Source organism: Anabas testudineus, chromosome 10 (genome assembly GCF_900324465.2).
Source record: "Anabas testudineus chromosome 10, fAnaTes1.2, whole genome shotgun sequence".
Taxonomy (NCBI): Eukaryota; Metazoa; Chordata; class Actinopteri; order Anabantiformes; family Anabantidae; genus Anabas; species Anabas testudineus.
In genome coordinates this window covers 12,194,617-12,214,057 of record NC_046619.1, presented here as the reverse complement: position 1 = coordinate 12,214,057, position 19,441 = coordinate 12,194,617, and the positions used below count along the sequence as shown (strand labels likewise).

At 41.2% G+C, this 19,441-nt stretch overlaps 2 protein-coding genes across 4 annotated transcripts in view; one reads left to right on the top strand and one right to left on the bottom strand.

Moving 5' to 3' along the window:
- LOC113160085 (Kv channel-interacting protein 1) overlaps nt 1-10,149 on the top strand; it is a 32,158-nt gene extending 22,009 nt beyond the window's left edge. For all 3 annotated transcript variants that reach the window (XM_026357140.1, XM_026357142.1, XM_026357141.1), the window contains exons 2-8: nt 6,409-6,533; nt 7,216-7,285; nt 7,404-7,474; nt 7,604-7,711; nt 7,806-7,910; nt 8,009-8,071; nt 8,472-10,149. In XM_026357140.1, the coding sequence (XP_026212925.1) occupies nt 6,409-6,533; nt 7,216-7,285; nt 7,404-7,474; nt 7,604-7,711; nt 7,806-7,910; nt 8,009-8,071; nt 8,472-8,519 (590 nt within the window). In that variant the 3' untranslated portion in view covers nt 8,520-10,149. The remainder of the gene's footprint in view (nt 1-6,408; nt 6,534-7,215; nt 7,286-7,403; nt 7,475-7,603; nt 7,712-7,805; nt 7,911-8,008; nt 8,072-8,471) is intronic.
- A 1,265-nt stretch (nt 10,150-11,414) lies between these two features.
- On the bottom strand, nt 11,415-13,876 carry LOC113160084 (T-cell leukemia homeobox protein 3). Its single transcript, XM_026357139.1, has 3 exons — nt 13,376-13,876; nt 12,212-12,449; nt 11,415-11,598 (listed from the first exon to the last, which is right to left on the bottom strand). Exons 1-3 carry the CDS (start codon nt 13,800-13,802, stop codon nt 11,415-11,417), a joined length of 849 nt encoding a protein of 282 aa, XP_026212924.1. The 5' UTR covers nt 13,803-13,876.
- Between the last annotated feature and the right edge of the window lie 5,565 nt (nt 13,877-19,441).

Sequence of the window (19,441 nt, the reverse complement as noted above, 5' to 3'; positions counted from 1 at the left end):
TTTTTCTGAAATGTGTGATGAGTGTATGCACGTGGCTCTCTACTTGTGCTTTTGTGAGTCATTGAACTTTCCGTGAACCACCCAAAGGCCTCTCAGAGATTGACCTTGTGTCCACTGGTTGGGATGTTGACTAATAAAACAAAGCGTCTCACAATACGAGCTCAAATTTGCACCACTTGTGTATGCTGCTTTTCATGGTGTAAATAGGACTGTTGCAACTTAAAATCTATTTTTAATATACTTCCTCCATATAACCTCCCAGGAACACAGAGCCAGTGAAGCAGCTACTTTGCTGGAGAGCGCTCTCCACCATTGGAGAGGCCCGGTGAGAGCAAGCCTTCTTCATTTCCGCCAGAATAGCAGATTAGGCTAATTCAGATTATGCAAATGACGTACTCCGGCAAGGATTACAGGACGTCGTATGAGAAGGAAAGAGAGAGCGTGGCAGGGATAGAGTGGCGGAGTGAGGGGAGAGTTTGGCAGAGTGAGCGAGATAAGGAGCGGAGGAGAAATGGGTATTTGGTGGGCAGCAGAAGAAAGGAAGAGATGGGGCAGAAATAAGAGCTAACATTAAATTCAAGAGCCCGTCATGGTTAGAGAGTAAGCTAGAAGTTAAATCCTGTTTCTAGGCTTTCTGGGCTTGTACTTCTTGTGATAGGGTGCTGACTGGAGAGGGAGACAGCTCCTTCTTTGCTGACAGTTCGAGCAACCACTTGACACTCCTAATAAACTCTGAAAGAAAAGCAGTTCAGGCTTTTGGTCACTCTTAAACTCCGCAGCCACATAATAGCTAGTGTAACGGATGGAAGTGAAGCTCCCAGAATGGCTTTCTAGGTTGGGTTAATTTAGCTTTACCCAACCCGCTGAGTTTGCAGATTCAGTTTGGAGCATGAATCATGTGGGTTTCTGGACCTCACCTGGTAGCAATAAAAAAGTTTTTACAGGTAACTTACTAACTAGATATAAATAACCACCACCTTTCCACACTGTGTCCAAGATCTAATCTTACTTTTAAAGTTCTTTTCCCCTCAATTAATCTAATATTCGAATACTCAGGAACTATTCGTGTCATTAAACAGAAGGAATCGTTCCTTTGCAGCGGAGCTGATATCCGTGTCCACGGATGGATTATTAAACAGGCTTAACAGGCCCAGTGTCCCATTGGGTCAGGGGGCTCCACAGTAAGAGCTTCTCGTGAAAATGACATGAATACTTTAATGTGTCACAGAAAAATCTAGGGGTCAGTTAAATAATGTTGAAGCTGATGTCGTACTAGAGGCTATTTTTATTTTTGACAACAAACTCCATGACAAGACCAGACCTCTCACACTCGCCTGCTCCCTCCACCTGCTCACCTGTTCTCCACTTCCTCATTAGCTCCCTAGTATATACCCTTCCCACTCGGACTCTGCCAAATCGTCTACTGTGCCATCCCAGCTGCAGCTTTCCACCCTTTTTGTGTGCGCTCATTTGCCTGCCAGTTTTCAAGCCCCTGCATCTTTTTGGACTTTTGCCTGCTCTCTGTTTGCCTGCCTTTTCTGCCGGCTTTTTACTAATCACTGCCAGTCTGTTGACTTTGCCCTTCACTCGGGTCTTTGCCTGCCATTGCCTGTGTTGCCTTTTAATAAAGGCGAATTGCTGGAACTGGTGTCTGTGAGTTGTGCAGTTGTGTTTATGAGCCAGGACACTATCTACCTGACACTAATCTGATACATAACTCAGCCAAACGCAACTTAGACTGCAGCAAACCTAATTAGTGAATGAATTTACTACACATCTGTTTCTTCTACTGTAATAAATAAGAACTACATCGCAGGTTTCCTTTAGTATTTATGGTATAATATGCCACAGGATGTCTGTAATATTGGATTTACTGTGACTCAGAACTTTTTTGTGCTGTGTATCTGCGTGTTTTATCACGACAGAAATGCTGTTGATTGGTCACAGTTGGAGCCAGCTCAGGGTTGATGATGTTAAAAGGCACAATAAACACTTAATCATCCTTATTGTTTTCTCCACTGAGCCTCTTTTAAATGTGTGGCAAATTAAATTAAACGCCAGTCTTGCCGTTTCTATTTAATTTTACCCAGGACTGCTGCTTTATTTCAAGAACAGTAAATAAAGCAAACCTTCAGCTGACAACACTGTGGGAAACCTCCTGATACAGCAGAGCCCCCTGCAGTCAGCCAGTGGCCACGCTTCAATCACAGCTCATATTTATGGTCACTTCTACACGATAAATAAATACCAGCTGGTCACAATGCACAGGTACCATAGAAAGAAGCCCGTATTTATTTTATTGTAGATTTTACTACTGTGCGTGAGTACATTTGAATATAGCACCACATTTTATCTGACAGGGAAGACATTTTATTCAGATGTTCTTAGCCTTGTATATGACTAAACATATCTGCTAAATCTTAAGTAATAATGTAATGAAGTGTATATGGCAGCTTTATTGTGGGCTATGTGTTAGTTTCTGCTGCCCCCTGCTGGCTCATACAGGTTAATTCAATTCACGTGCATTTACATAGTGCCAAATCATAACAGAATTATCTCAAGGCACTTCACAAAACTCATAGAGAGAACCCAGCAATTCCCCTTGAGTAGCCCTAGTAGAAGAACCTATAGTCTGAATTAATGCTGTGATCTCATCTGCAGGACAGCATGAGCTACACTGGAATAAAGACTGAAACTCACCCACCACTCATGTACTGGTAACATGTATGAATCCCTGCCACTAATTGAATGTTAGAGCATATAAATGTATTTTAAGTTTTGATTTAAAAACCTCCCAGGCCCTACAGCCTGCTGACTTCTTTTTGACTTCGGGGACAGACAAGAGCCCTGTATTAAGAGAGCGAAGGGTGAGAGGTGGAATACAAGGGTTCAAGAGATCAGACAGGTATGAAGGGCCACTTCCATTCAGGATTGAATATGTCAGTAGAAGCATGGGGAGCCAGTGGAGGGAAGCTAAAACCGAAGAAATGGTAATGGTAAAATATCCTGGATAAAATTCTAGCAGCAGCATTCTGGACCATTTTAATTTTAGCAGTGTTACGTAGGTGAATGAAGACAATCTTAGTGATATAGAGAAGCAAAGACCAAATATCACGCCACGATTTTTGACTGAGAAAAGAATTAAGGTTAAAAAAAATCACATTTATGTTGGTGTTGAGGTGGGCTGATGACCAGAATCTCAGTTTTCTTTGAATTAAGAAGTAGAAAAGTTTCCGACACCCAGATTTTTACAGTTAAACAAGTTTTTACAGGTAAACGAGATTGGTATAGGTCCTGGTTTATGTAAGTGATATGCATATTGTCCCAGCCCTGTTAAGTCAAAGAAGTCACTTTGTAGGAGGTTAAGCCTCGCATCCTTTGAGGATGACTGTGTCATAATGGGGACAATTATTCAAGTGCTGATCTGCTCATTGCTTAACACACACATACATGCACGAGCGTGAACAGTCACAAAACAAACACATAAGGTCATAGAGTAGAAGTTGAATTTATCATTATTAGAGTGTGTTCAGGTTGGACTCACAGGTAAAAGCCTGTTTCTAAAGAGTGAAGGGCACAGTGACTCTAACAGAGAGGGAGGGAAGGGGATGGGCAGAGAGGGACTTAGTGGGATGGAGAGAAGGTCGGGGTAAAAGAGAGACATGCCCCAGGGAGTAGTGAGACATGGGGATAAAAAGGCAGAGACAGAGAGAGGCAGGTGAGTGCTGACTAGAAGAAAACAGGATGGAGAGAAACTTTATAGGCACAAGAGGCGACGTGAGAAACTGTAGCTGAGTGGAATCAGAGTCTAGTTGTACAAGATAAAAGCTACAGTCAGTATAAGGAAAACAAAACAAACAAAAAAAAGAATAAGAGAAAGTTACCTGTTAACAAGTCCAGCAGGAGGAAATAATTAATCATAATGGAGAGAGAGGAGCAGAGTGAGAACAGCCTGCACACTATAGCCATCATTCTGCTGTGCTGTGGGGCCGTCAAAATGCTGCACTTACTGGGAGTCATCACTGTGGAGGGTGAGTCAGTGCTACAACTACTAACCCAAACTGCAAAGATGATGGAGGGATTGTGCCTTTTTATGCTGTCAATGTGTAAAAAAAAAGAAAAAAGATCTGTATTATTCATGTTACAAAACAACACAAACTATGAACATGCTGTTTGTTAGAGATGTTAGATGCTGCCGTCTGCTCAGTACTGGTGGAAAAACACACTCTTAAACTCCTCTAGTTAAGTTTTCTTTTATATTTACTTAAGAGAGCTGCCACATTGTGCTGCTGCTGATATTCTAAACCAGTCTTCAAAATAATTTAATCAGATGAATCATTTTAAAACAGACATCATCACTTGTGTTGTTGTCACATATTTGCTTTCATTGAATATTTTGCATGTATAGTTGTGTTCTAATGACTAATATGAATACATTGTGTTGTATATATTGTATTCTCTACACTATATTTCCTTCCTTGATATTATTTTGGTGTTTTATAATACAGTTTTAATATTGTATATCTCACCTGTGGAATTAAGATAAATATCACTTATTTTGTTATTGCTGAAGTTTTTTTTCCCTGATACAATAGATTTTATAATAATCAGAGTACAAGACAAAATATTGAAAAAGCTTTGTGTCCAAACAGCATTTGATCTGATTTATCTGACTCTCTGAGGTTTACTCTTGTTCTGTTGTTAACACGCGTCTAGAATTCTGTCATACATTTAGCGATAGGTGCAGCAGCTTTAAAATGTTGCTGTACATTGACCTTTGAGATGGGACGTCCTGCACTGTTAAGTTTTATGTAAGCATGTTGAGGCAACCACAACAACAAAAATGCATAGCTACTATTGTGTTCAGGATCTGCATTATTGTGTGCCTTGGCATGTGGCTTTTTGTTATTTATTTATTTTTTTGCAGTAAATAATATACCTTAAGACAACTGGAAATTTGGTGTGAATAATCCCACCTTGGGCATTAGTCTGCACTTCAATGTGACACTGACTGACTGAAGTGACTAAATTATGAAATGAATGACCTTCAGGGGCTCTGTGAGTGGAGCGTGTGTGTGTGTGTGTGTGTGTGTGTGTGTGTCTGTGTCTGTGTTAAACTAAAGGATGAGGAGCTATACATAGAGGGACAACTCAGTATCATGAGTTACACAAAGTCATGATGCTAACACAGAAAATGAATGGACACAGTGCATTACGCTCTTGCTGCACAATATAGTGAAATATTGTGAAAAATAAAATAAACTGACTGTTACACCTTTAAATTAAGTGCATTTTATTTTGTCACATAATTGCACATTGATGAGATATTTATAATATCATACCTGATGCTTAAATTCAAACACATTTCTATGCAGTTACAGCATCTAAACAAATAATCCTGCTGAGGAATAAATTGGAAACACTAGATCCTGTATCTGACAAGGTGAGAGTGTTGACCGTGGTTTAATTTACCCATAAGATGAAGCTTTCACTCCCTTACAGACTAAAAATGCCGACCTGGTACCTGTGATTTATTGAAGTTGAACTGAAAAGACTTTGGTGTAATGAAGCTTTGCAAAGCACTAATGGTTTTGCCACACAGATAAAAATGTTTCTATTTCTGTTGAGGTTTCAAAATCTGGATTGTCAAGGACAGCGTGAACCTTCAACTCTGTGACACTCAGTTAAAGAACGGGAGCCATTAAAGATACTTTTGCTCACCCGTCTGTGCTGTGTACTCACTGTACCCACCTCAATTCAAACCACTTCCTACTGAGGTTCTGTTGTAACTCAGACACGGACAGTTCTGTGTAATCTGATATAAGGATTTAATTTTTACATATATGATAACGATAAATGTGGCAAACAAGGCCACAATCAGAACTCCAATCAGATATTAGAACTCCAATAATCCTCCTAATCATTATAATTTGTCTGTTTTCTGTTAAATTGGACATAGTTTAACAGGATGCCTAATCGTTATTGTGTAAATTGCTCTAGAAAAGATGTGTGCTCGTGCAAATGTGCAGACGAGTGTCTGAGAGAGAAATGTAGAGCACTTTTTTTGTGTGTCTATATATGTGTGTTGTCTCAGAGTCAGTGGTTTGTCCTCTCTCCCCTCCCCTGCAGCGAGGAGAGTAATGAGTTGTTAATGATAGGACTGGTGAGAGGAGGCACAGGAGTTCTCTGACTGACCTTTACCTCTCTGCACCTCCATCTCTCATCCTCTCCTGCACTTCTCTCTTTTGTGTGTGTGTGTGTGTTACTCTTTGTACCATTTCTGACTTTTCAGAAAGATTTTACCGTAGTTACAACATGTGTGCAGTAAAGCTGCGCTCTTTCTTTAAGTCATGTGGTAAAGAATTAAAACATTTTTTATTTGTTCTCTCCTTGTTTTTGTTTCATCAGATAAAGCTGATGATGACTTGGAGATGACCATGGTGTGCCATCGACCAGAGGGCCTCGACCAGCTAGAAGCTCAAACCAACTTCAGCAAAAGAGAGCTACAAGTTCTCTACAGGGGCTTCAAGAATGTAAGTGTGACTTTTCTTTCTGCTTAAATTTGTCATCTTCAGACATACAAAGACAAAGATGAAACAGATACTTATATATAAAATGTACAAAATCAAACAATGTCCCCAAATATCTTGTTTGTTTAAGTGACATCAGGCTTAAATTACAACATGCAGGATTTTATCTAATTATTTTTGACATGAATGAAGTGTCTTTTACTTCTTCTGATAAGTCTGATAGATTTTATTTGAGCTCTAGGAGCTGTCCACTGTGTAAAACATGTATTTTTACTTTTGTGGTATAAATATGATTCTGATGTCAGAAGGTTTGTAAAACTTAATAACAAAATATAATGACATAAACACATGTGCTTATTTGCTCATATTAGGGGCACATGGTGTCTCTTCTGTCAACTAAGATAAAGCTGTGTAAAAACTAGACTCAACAGTGACACCCTGGCTAGAGGGGGAGAAAAAAAGCAACTGCAGCATTTCTGGTGAAATTAGACAATAGCGTTTTATCTGCTACAAAATTAAAACTTAATATTTGACTATTAAAAAGTCATCACATAAAGATTTATGCAATGACCCCTCTCCCGGCTTCCATCAGCCTCTGTTGTCCTCTTTTCCTGACCCGCCCTGGGGTTTGTCTCTCTAATGTATGTCTCTCACCTCCTCTTTTTGTCTGACGCTCTCTTTCCAGGAGTGTCCAAGTGGTGTTGTCAATGAGGAAACCTTCAAGCAAATATACTCCCAGTTCTTCCCACATGGAGGTGAACATGCAGTGTGTGTGTGTGTGTGTGTGTGTGTGTGTTGTGTTACAGTACCTTTGTTTGTCTATGTATTCTTTCCAACCAGTGCACTGACGGGTGTTTCCCTCTTGTCCTGCAGATGCCAGCACCTACGCACATTATCTGTTTAATGCGTTTGACACAGCACATTCAGGATCCATAAAGTTTGAGGTCTGTTTTATTCTGTAACATCCACATTTTGGCACATTCATGCTTTGAAGAGGTTAAATATCATTCAAACCAACTGTCATTTTTAGTTTTTTTTTTAAGTTTTGCTATTTGTGTTTCTGTTGCCATCAGGACTTTGTAACAGCTCTGTCCATCCTGCTGAGGGGCTCTGTCACAGAGAAACTCCAGTGGACATTTAACCTTTATGATATCAACAGAGATGGATACATCAACAAAGAGGTACTGAGTGCATTCTTTTTTCTATATCTGCAGCGATACACACTGCAGTCCACTTCGTGTCTGAGTTTGTGTGTGTGTCTGCTCTGTCTCATAGGAGATGACAGACATAGTCAGAGCGATATACGACATGATGGGGAAGTACACCTACCCTGTCTTGAAGACTGACGCACCCAAACAACATGTGGATGCCTTCTTTCAGGTAGGAACGTGACTGATGATCTTAGAAGTACAGTGTAGAAGAAACAAGACAGCAATGAACGTGTGCATTAATGTGTGTGTTTATATTTCCCGTCACAGAAAATGGACAAAAACAGAGATGGGGTGGTCACTCTTGATGAATTCATCCTTTCTTGTCAAGAGGTAATTTTGTTTCCTCTTTCATGATCCTGAAGACCCATCTTGACATGTGACAGTAGAAAAAGTACAGGTTTAAATAATACAATCTAACCCTAATAATAACCCAGTACCATACAAACAGCATACAGCTGTGCCTTTGCAAATGTTAGTAACACCTCAGTTACTGAGTGAACACTTTTGTTCACTCAGATTCACTGTTCATCCCGTTTGCAAGACCCTCTCTATTCTCTATTAATTATGGTCTTCGCCCTCTTTCATATCGGTGTGTTTCTCTGCAGAGAGAACACCAACAGTTTACAGGCTTTCACTGCCCCCCAGTGGCCAGTAAACTGAATTAAATGGCGATTGTTGGATGACTTTCTCCTCACGGACAGCTTCTTCAATTCCCATCTTCTTTTCACAGGATGAAAACATCATGCGGTCTCTTCAGCTCTTTGAAAACGTCATCTAGACAGCATAGAGGAGGGAGATGACGCTATAGACAGAAGTACAGAGAGAGAGAGAGACGAGAAAAGAACAAAGGGAAAAAGGAGGCGAAGGAGACGTGGACATGCAGGAGAATAGCTTGATATAAAACTTCATGGAACGTGTCTTGCTGTAACAACTCCCTGGTGACAAACCATCACTGGTTTTGGAAAATGTCTTGAATCAGACTTAAATTTGACCACTCTGTGACTGTTCACCATGTCTCGGTTTCCTTCGTTTGTTTCTGTCATCTTGGACAGTGTGTCCCTCATGCCATTGTGTAAATACTGATTTCTTCACATTTGGTCAAACATCATTCTAAAATAAGGAAACTGAACACGGTTAGCAAACAGAACTGGCAATCTTGAAAGCAGCTCAGCAGTGGGATCAACCAAATGTATATTTTGTGGATTATAGGCTTAAAAATATCGGTTCAGTACAACAAATATTAGTATTATTGTGAAGCATGCAAGACAGAGGCCTATGGTATATTTACCATATGTGTGCCATAAATAAGGGATGGCAAAACACTCAATTCCTTGGTAAGTTTTTGCATTTGGGAAGTCAGGCGTGTGTGTGTGTAGCATCTCACAGAGTCGCCTCATCTGTTTTCAGTCGTCTACTAAATTCCGGCACAGGCCTGTAAAGGTTTGCAGAGCTGACTCTGAACTCAGCCAGCCTGCGACACCATTACGCCTCGTGCCAGTTTGCGACAGTCTCCAAAAAGCCCCGTCTTAACTCCTACTGTGTGTGTTTTCAGTGGTGTCGGTCAGTGTTTCAGTGTTGTAAATGACTAGATTGTAAATATTTCACTCTTGTATTTGTGGCTTCTTCTTGCCGTCTGGACTCATTCGTGTCCGTCTGTGTGTTTCTGCTTCTGACTGTCTGTTTGTCTGTCTGTCGAACTGGATATATAGAACTGCAATTATTCCACATCCTCATTGTTAAATAAAAAGTCAACTTAGCTGAAACAGATGCAGGGTGATACAGGTATGTGCATGTGTCTAAGTGTGTGTGCGTGTGTCCTAATGTAAAGTTTGTTTGCCTGAATATTAGAGTGTCTTTTATTTTTGCATGTAGCTTCATCTTGTGGACACTCCAGTCAGTGCTCCTGAAATAACCGTGTTTCTGCCAGAGAAGAGAGTTTTGTCGTCAGTTGTGTCTCTTAAACGTGTCGACCAAGCTTTCACTGTGAGGGAGTGGAGGGACAGAGGAGTGGAGCTCGTGGTGGAGGAAAGAACACAGGAGGAGACAAAGGTGAGCGAATAAGACCGAAGATGAGAGTAAAGACCTTTTCACTGATTCTGAAGGAACGGAAGCCATTTTTTTCAAACAAGAGCCATCATTGTGAAGATTGAGCAGGACAAAAAAATAAATAAATACAGATTTTAGAAATGATTTACTGTCATGCCCGCTCACTGTGCAACCAATAGTGTAATAAAAATCCTTACTGAGATGCATCGCGGCTCATCTCAAATGTACCCAGACATACGTCCAGCTAGACAGACAAGAAGACAAACAGGCATACAGTACAGACAGACAGCTTAAAACTGTCAGAATGAAACAATGTGTCTACGGAAATATTGTATAAAATCATTATATTTATCAATAAACTTTTCAAGAAACAAAAATGAAGCAGTGCTGCTATTTGTTTTTGCCTTGTCTCCATAACTTTCCCCCTCTTCTTTTCATAGCTTATAATGATTGTGTATTAAAAACCTTAAAACGATTTGTTTTTTTTTAATGGTGCATCGTAAAGATCATGAGCGAGAAGAGTCACAAGAACAGTTTATACTGTTATTTACACATATACAATAAAAGTACAAAAAGGGTTGTACATCTATGCCTCAATCCTCAAGGACACAGCCCACAAATAAAGCATAATACTGTGCATATGAAAAAAAATATGTCACCACTATCACTGAACATGGATCATTCCCTTTATTACCCAACTTGCAGCCTCTTTCATATTTTCTTCACTTCTCTCCCCACTAATTATGACATTTATTTCCCCCTTCTCTTACGGCTCACAATAGCATTTGTCCATAATGTACCATTTTGGGAGGGGGTGGATGAGACGGTGTACCACGCCTGTTTATGTACAGGTGATTGTGGTGGTGCATTGGAGTCAGATGGGATATATATATTTATAAATGAGCTTTAAGGACCCAGAACAACTTAAAAGAAACATGGAAGCACGTTTTTATCCGTGTTTTTTTGTGAAGATATTTTGGTTTTTGATTTAACAGAGCAGGAGATTTATTTAAAACTCGTATTTGATGCACGTTCTCCACAGTCTGGTGATGCATACATTGGAGGCTTTGCCATTTTTTATAACTGGTGTTTCTCAGCCTGCTCTTTAAAGCATGGCCCAGTTTGTCCTTCAGAATAAAGAGACAGATGTGTTGAGAGGAAAATATCTTCACAAAACATTCAATCATGTATCCTTGCGCAGAGTAACAGCCTCCTTCAGATATGTAATTTTCATTCTCACACTTATTCTAATTAGCAGAATAAGTAAAAGCAAACCAGAACAATTACAGGGGACAAGGAATTTTCACAATAAGTCCTGTTTTAGCTCCTTTTTGAATTTGACAACTCGCCTTTTTTCCAAGCACAGAGTTGCAAGATAGACTCCAAGAAACGTTTGTTTGTGCTTCATAACAGCAATCACTCACCATCACTTCAGGTCCAGTTTCAAATCCATCCACTTCAACTGCTGTGAACCATCCTTCAGTTTTTCTGGTCCAGCATTTATTTATTTTTTCTCCATTGCATGGATCAAAGTAAGTCCCGCTGTCCTCTGCAGGTCTAATTGAATTTTCTTATCCTCCCAGGGATAATAGATGGTGCTTATTGATTACAGCCTACTGGCTGGTTCCTATTCCCTGTCCTCGGCCCAGGGCTGGAGGTTCTGCAGGGCATAAAGGGAGGAGTTATGGGCGCACAGTGGATCCGACACCGCTGATTCGCTGAGGGACTTCTGGAGGGCGGACTGCTGCAGCTGCAGGATGAGACGATTGGCCTGCTGACGCTCCGCCTCCCTCTCCTCGGCTGTCTGTCTCCTTAAAGACGAGCCGAGAACTATTATTAATAAGTAAATCCAAAATTCAGGTTATGTAAGATTAAGAGGTGGCAGGAAGGGTCTGGAATTGTTCAAATTCCTATACACACAAAAAAAAACAAAACAAAACAAAACAAAAAACAAAACAAAAACCGCTGTGTTCTTTTCTTATTTTGATGGGAAATAAAAGAATCTCTTCAGGGCGGAGCAGAGATGAAAATGTTTTTCTGACGGTGAATGATTAACAAAATAAAAAACGATTTATTGACTGTTTGTGCTGTTTTTAAAAAAAGGTACAATTTGAGATAAAATTAAGTTGTTTTTTTAATAATCTATTTTTTACAGTTTGGCAGAGTTTAGACTTTTAAAAAGAGAACAATGTCAGGAAAAGTCGTTTTTAGTTGTTACAGTTTTTTTTTTCATGCAGTTGTCCACGGGGTCAATTAACAGGAAATTACGCGCAGGGTCATCGGTGAAACGAGGAAAGTTTGGTGTTTGAACATGTCGACGTTAACGTAGGAAGAACGGCAATGTTCGGGTTTTCTGTGTGAGGAAATACTGGTATAACTGTAAATTCTGACAGCCTAGATTTGAATGTGACATTTCATACCAACCTCCACTTGGTCCTGCGGTTCTGAAACCAGGTTTTGACCTGTGCGTCCGTCATCTTCAGACTCTTGGCCAGAGCTGCCCGCTCGGCGCTCGCCAGGTATTTCTGCCGGTGGAAGCGCTTCTCCAGTTCGCAGATCTGAACTCTGGAGAACGAGGTGCGGGGCTTTTTCCGTTTGGGAGGTGTCCGGTTCTGGTAAGGGTGTCCTATCCGCCGAGTGACGGCGAACGGCACCAGGGCTGCTGCAGAGAGAGAGAGAGAGAGAGAGGCACCGGTGAGTGGAAGATGAGATTGTACACAGTTCCAACCAGACTAATTCACTCCCCACTCTGTATGGAAATTCAAGTCCATATATCACAGATATCTGCCCTGTTTGACAACAATTCCCTCTTCAGACTGTGTAGGCCACGTGTGAGAAATGCGAGCTGAAATTTATTGTGAGAGATGAGTCTGGACAAAGTATTGGAAACAACACAGTTCAAAGAATCGTCTTTAACAGATCATCTCTGTTAATTACAGAGAGGACAGCGGGCCTATTGGCCTATTTATCTTTTCTTAGTGTATTAGAGGCCCTGTGCTAATAAAGGCTCTTATTACCCTCCCTTCAGTAAAACTAGATGTGCAGCTGCCTTTGATTAAACGATAAAACATTTAACGTTTAAACTTTAATCTAGACTCTACACATAAAACATTTTACAACCTCTATTATTCACAATTTCTATCATCTCTATAATTAATTAAATAAATTCATTGTCAGCCTAGTAAATTGGCTTTTTTCTGATTCAACGTCATTTTAACCTAATAATAACATTTTTAGATAATTTAAATGAAATGTTGAGCCCATTGTTACTGTGACACAAACATAATACAGCGGCTGTGTGACTGTACATTAGTACACTTGGTTTGCTGATGTACGTGATGGAGAAATGAATAATTCAACTGTAAAACATGCAAACAAGCCGTTTAATAATCATCTGGATGTAAACTTTTATTCTGTTGTTTTCATCTGGTTTAATCCGCTTAACGTGTTCAAGTTAAACAATTCAGTTGATTGTAAATAGACTTTACAAATATTTGAGGCAGGTGTTTGTTGTTTTATTTCTTCCAGCAGCAATTAGTGACGTTTTAAACATGATCAAATATTAATTAGGTCTAACAGCTGGCCTACCTGATATCCTGTCCTTGGCGAACCTGTTTCCTATCCAGGGGAAGCACAGCCCTCCAAATCCGGGGACAGCGCCCTGGACAGGAGCTGGGGGTCCCGGGGCTGTCACCGGTCTGTGGGCCGGGACTCGAATCACTCCCCGGCTGCCCAGACTCCTGGTCTCCCCGTAAGAACCTGAAGCCTCCACCGGAGGCATTATACCGGAGAGGGAGATAGACAGCGCGGTGTAGGAGGGCGCACCGGCCCCGGTCGGGCTTCCTAAACTGTAATACCCGTCCCCGTTGCTTAAATCGGATCCACTTTGTCTTCCGGTCGTGCGCCCATTTTCTTGCTCTCCACCGGCTCCCAGGATCTGGTCGATGCCGAAGCTGATGGGCTCGTGATGGGCCGGTTTGGGAGGAGGACTCGGCGCGCTGGGTGCTTGCTCCATTCCCGTCACTCTGTTGCAAAAAGGACGAAAAACTGAACAAGGTGCTTTCAGGGAGGGGGGGGGGGGGGGTTTACAGGAAGGGTCAAACTGGACCAAAACTCATCGCCAGTAGTGTCTCCATCGCTGTGCAGCCGTCTGTCCAGACTCCAGCGCGTCCTTGCTGTCTCTAACGGGCCTCTTTCAGAGGACTGGGTCCTCTCTTCAGGCTGTGGTGAAAGTTTGATGGGCGTTTGGAGAGATGTGACGCTCTGTCCTCCTCTCACCGCGTCAAAACGCACCGTCTAGCAGCTCCGTCCTCCTCTCCATCCCTCTCCACCTTTCATTGGCTGGCATCAGAATGACTGATTGAATGTTAATGGGGGCAGGTCCACGATTTGGCACAATAGCCAAGATTTCCCATAACCACGGGCGTCAGTTTGTAATATATATATATATATATATATATATATATATATATATATATATATATATATATATATATATATATATATATATATATATACGGCAAGATATGGCACGTCCATGTGAGGGAGTCAGTATTTGATGCTGTCATTTTTTATCATTAGAATGGAGCGTGAGGAGCAAACGACAACCTCATGGAAATTTATATGACATATGTAAAACATCGCGCCAGAGAACAGTGGTGTTCTTCTGAGCTGTTTGCTGACGAACTTCTCCTGTTTTATCGTATGAGCCAAATAGTGTGTTTTGACATTCATCTGTCAGTGCCCCGCTCATCACATAAATGTATTTACTATCAGCACGTTTATCCATGTTGGTGACAAATGATGTCATTTGGAAAAAAAAAAAAACAAACTTTTTTACACACCTATAGTTCTGATGAATTAATGCTTCTTTCACTATGACTGTTCAGACTAGAAGCATAGTGCGCATCATTTGTCCTCTTGCAGTCTGTGTTATTTGACACATGGAATTCACGGGAATAATATGTTCACACGAAAACTGGTTGGAAGCTGGTTGGGAGCTATTAGGAAGAGCTTTACAACTTTAAGTCTATTTATCATGGATATATTATGAAGCAGAGACCAAAAGGAAGAAATGTCAGTGTCGGTTTCTATTTCTTTTTTGTCTGTTGATTTACATACTTCACATCCTCCTCGTCTTATAATGAAAAAGAGACATATATTAATGTAGTTTATTTAACATTCGCCTTCACCGTGGTATCCGTGTTCAGCTCTTTAAAAATATTGGATTTTTAAGATGACCTTTTTTTTTTCCCACTAAAACTATTTTCACTATTCACAATGCGTCGGATTTAAAGCCTTAAATATTTCCACTTGATAACTAAATGCATTGCAGTAAAACTCTTGTTAATTCATGTTGATTTTAAAAGTAAAATAACAGACAACATTTACTTCCAACAGCTGTATATTATGTCATTTATACTGGGCTAATTGTAACAGAATTTAAATGATAAAGCCACGTTAATTGCTTTAAACTGTGCGTACTTACGCACATCCAATTCATGAAATGAACCCCATCACGTCCCCCTGTAAAATAAAACACCAGAACATGTGCAGTGAATCAACAGCACCTATTGAGCTTGGCAAAGCCTTATGTGGTCTTATTTGTTCCTGGTACCTAGTGCCACATTAAATGACCTGACAAGGGAAGGCCATGGGCTACTTCAGATAAAGTGTCCGAGCTCTGGAAGCTGCTAACCGCTCAGATTCAATGTAACAGGCGCCCAAAGTGACCGGATAATCTCATTTTCACTAACTTGTCTCTGGGACAGACAAATGCGTGTCGGGTTTGGATGCGGCAGGTGGCTTTTTAGGCTATCACATTACAGCTCTTTAACAAACTAATACCCAACGTATTCATTTATTGACAGTGGATTCTGCATTCATAGGCACTTATACAGTAAAATCTGTAAGACGTGTTCTTTAATCATCTGTATTTTAATGTCTGATAATTGTAAATGACTACATTTTACCTGTATGTGTGTTTTCGGCTATTATTATCAGTCCATCACCAAAATGAATTGATTTGATTCATCACTGCACGAAAAAAAAAGTCAGATGGAACAAAATCAAACGGAAATGCAAAGATGCTCTAGTAGGTAATATATAGGCTATTTTAAAAAGAGCCGCTTTTCTCCCTTCACAATAAAGTCTTATGAAGCAATATGAGATGGGACAAGGCCCGAGGTGTTTGTTTGGCAATATGGACAGACTCTGAGTGTTGGCTGCTTCCCCCTGCCATATGTGAGCTCACCGGTGGCTTTTGATGGGGGAGAATTGGTCTGTTATAGCTGTCATCTTTGGACATTTTTATGTTTCTCTTGATGACATTTGCACAAATAATCCCGCAGCAATAATTATGGTGAATCAAAAACCCATGTATAAATGTATACATTTTTATAACAGCCCTATTTGTTGTTTTTGTTTTTTTTGTTTTTTTGAAGATGACTCATAGTTACAAACAACTGAATGACTGGTACACGAAAATGAATAATGTTTGCGTGTTTCCTGCCTCTTCAGAGTGAAGCAGTCCCTCCAGACTGCACAGGCCAGACGGGGTCCCACTGGTTGCAGATGTTGGGTGTTAGTAATCCGGTGTAATCCAGTGATTATGACTGATAATGACACATTAACTCTGGCCGGCCAACCCGCGACACCAGTTATCCAAAAAACGCACCAGGAGGACTCCTGTCCACCATCCTGGATTTATTGATGGTGTGAATATTGAAGGCACCATTGGACTTTTTCATCGCTTCCTGATTAGAGTAGAAAGTGCGAAATTGATATCAAGAGTCAACTTAAGAAAAAACAAAACAAACACACACACACACACACACACACACAGTTTGGAGAGCGGCCTTGAGGTTATCTCGTTTAGTCCAAAATATTTGGATAGGCTACCGTTTGAACAGCCCGACCGAGCAATTAAGACGCGCATCAATCCTGTTTTTTTTCTACAGGCAATAAAAAAGCTGACACCCTGATTCCAAAAGTCCAAAAAGAAACGACAACAAAAGAGTGAAAGAGTGCGATTTGTTTGAGAAATTACCTCTTGATCTGCATAATCGGGGGTCTGGGCTGCAGCTCGGTACCCGGGGGCTGCGTTTTTATTGCGCGTCTCTTCGCCGTTATCAATTTCAGCAGCGCGCCTGACTTTTTAAAAGGGGGACGAGGCCGGCTGCTTCTGAATAATGAATGACACGCTTTTATATTGTCGCTAAAGTGCCCGTGATGTTACAATATGAAAAGGCAGCGGTAAGTAATAGTGCATTTAAAGGGGATGTAGTGTATTATTATGATGTAAAAGAGAAAGAGAGAGGCGGTGGAGAGAGGGAGATGAGCGGAGAGCAGCACCCGGAGAGAGAGAGAGAGAGATTGTTTTATTACAATAAGAGGAGATGAGTTTGCCTCGCAGCGAAATGGGGACCAGTTAATGAAACTTTACCGCAGCTAACGATTTCCCCTCCCTAGCTCTAAAAACCGCCCTTATGAAATATTTAAACTATTTAATATAGGTAGTATTAAGCTGAAAGACACTGGCATCGGCCATCTGACAACATTTACAAGGCGGTGGATTTTTTAAAGTTGGGTAAACAAAGCTTTACGGCCCGCTCTCCTCCTGCTCACATACAACAAAAGTCTTGTAGTAAATCACGCTCACATTGAGTGCAATATAGTGGAAATGTGTTTTACTGTTGCGAGACTTGATTTAGTCTAATTCACACTTTTCTCCATAGCGCGCAATGCATCTTTCCACACACACAGATGGAGCCGTTTATGGGCTCATCCTATCAATATAAGCCTGTCTTGACTATAATGGGAAAGATAGCCTACCATGGCCCCATTGTGGGGAGATAGTGTTTCATATTGACATGCTCAGTGGGATTGTTGGATGAGAAGAGAGCAATGGGATCCCCCATCAGGGACTCAGCCAGTACCATCATCATCCCGGCGCTGTCACTGGACCATTGCTCTGTAGTCTGTGTGGACACGATTTATCTGCCAGACACTTAAAACAGCAGATAAACCATGTAAAATGTCACTCTAAATGTCAGATATATGGATTTGTAGATATCAGAGGAGTTTAATTACAAGGCACGAAGCCTGTCATAGTGAATTGTCTTTATTGGAGGATATTTAAGTCATATTTCCTCAAGTGATTTATTTTTAAATGATGCAGCAGCTGATTAGAAAAGGATCACCTTACTTACAAACACACGTACTTAAAGACGGAAATAGATTTTTGGAAATCACTGCACATGCAAACAGCCACTAGTAATGCAACTTTTAATGTAATCCTCCTGCATAAAAATCAGTCATCTTCTTTGTAAGTATCAAGATGCACATTCAACCACATAAAGATGCCCCGATATGGTCGATATTTGTTTCAGTTAACGTTGCATTCGTGTTACACTTGAGGAACAACATGCTTTGACTCTGTGTGTGTGTGAGGGTAGACCATGTCAGCCTGTCTGATGGTTGAATGCACGGCTGCTTCTTCACGCTGCTTAAAAGTCAGGGAGGGAGGGAGGGAAAGAGAGGAAGAGACTGAGGAAGGGAAGTAAGAAACCGCACAGACGTGAATTATAGGGCTGGACGGAGAGCAGAGAGTAAAAACAGGATGGATCAGACTGGGATGTGAGAGAACGAGTTAAAGCATTAATGGGGGTCATTTGGAGCTGATGATAATTGAACACATGTCTTGAATCTTGACAGCAGGATTTCCCAGAGCGTTGTCTGCTCTGTATGTGGTTGTGTCTTTTGAGACTTAATTTTTGTCTTATCTGTTCTGAGTGCTAAGTAGAAGTTTATCTGCTGATTTGGTGGAGACATTTTATTTTTAGCATGTGATCACGCTCAGTGGTTCTCAGAGGGATCTGTCATCAACAAAATGACTGATGTAATTAATAAGTAAGCGTGTGCGCTATTGATTTAATGGCTTATGACTGATTTGTGTGTGTGTGTGTGTAAGTAAGAGAGAATGCCAATGTGGGTTGTGTTTAAGAGCAGCTGAGTGCTCCTGAACGCCCCTGGTCGTGGCACTAATGTGTTAATTCATTACTGCTTGTAGTCAGTTGCATTGTGTCAGAGCTGCGTTTCCAGTCTCTCTCTGTCTGTGTCCTCTCCGCTTCATAAAAGCTGATTATCCCGCATGTCGCTGCCGTTCCACCCATTCTCCACTGACTCTTGACCTCCTCACCCCTCCTGTTGCCTGCCCGCGGGGCGCTCATGCAGGGGAGGAGGGGAGGGAGGGACACAAGACCAGCTGCCACCAGCCATAGTGCTCTGGTGCCTGGCAGAGTCAACTACTCCAGCCCCCTGCTTTGCTGGGCCTTCTGGCCCCTCGGGGTGGAGGGGGGGCACCAGCCTCATGCCACCAGCCCCACCTGTCTTGCCCCAGGCGCAAGAGTGTGACCAATTACACACACACTCAGATATATGGTCGTAGTATATTACTACTGGATCACCACAAAAATGTCAGCTCTCCAATAACTTAGATCCAACGTGTTTTTAGAATATTTTGTAAGCCTCAACACTTTCTATGGTTAATTTCTGCACATAACCAGGAAATAAATTCAGCTTCATACACACTCCTGAGAGATTTCCTCCATACACATGCTCACAAGTGCACGGACACACACACACACACACACA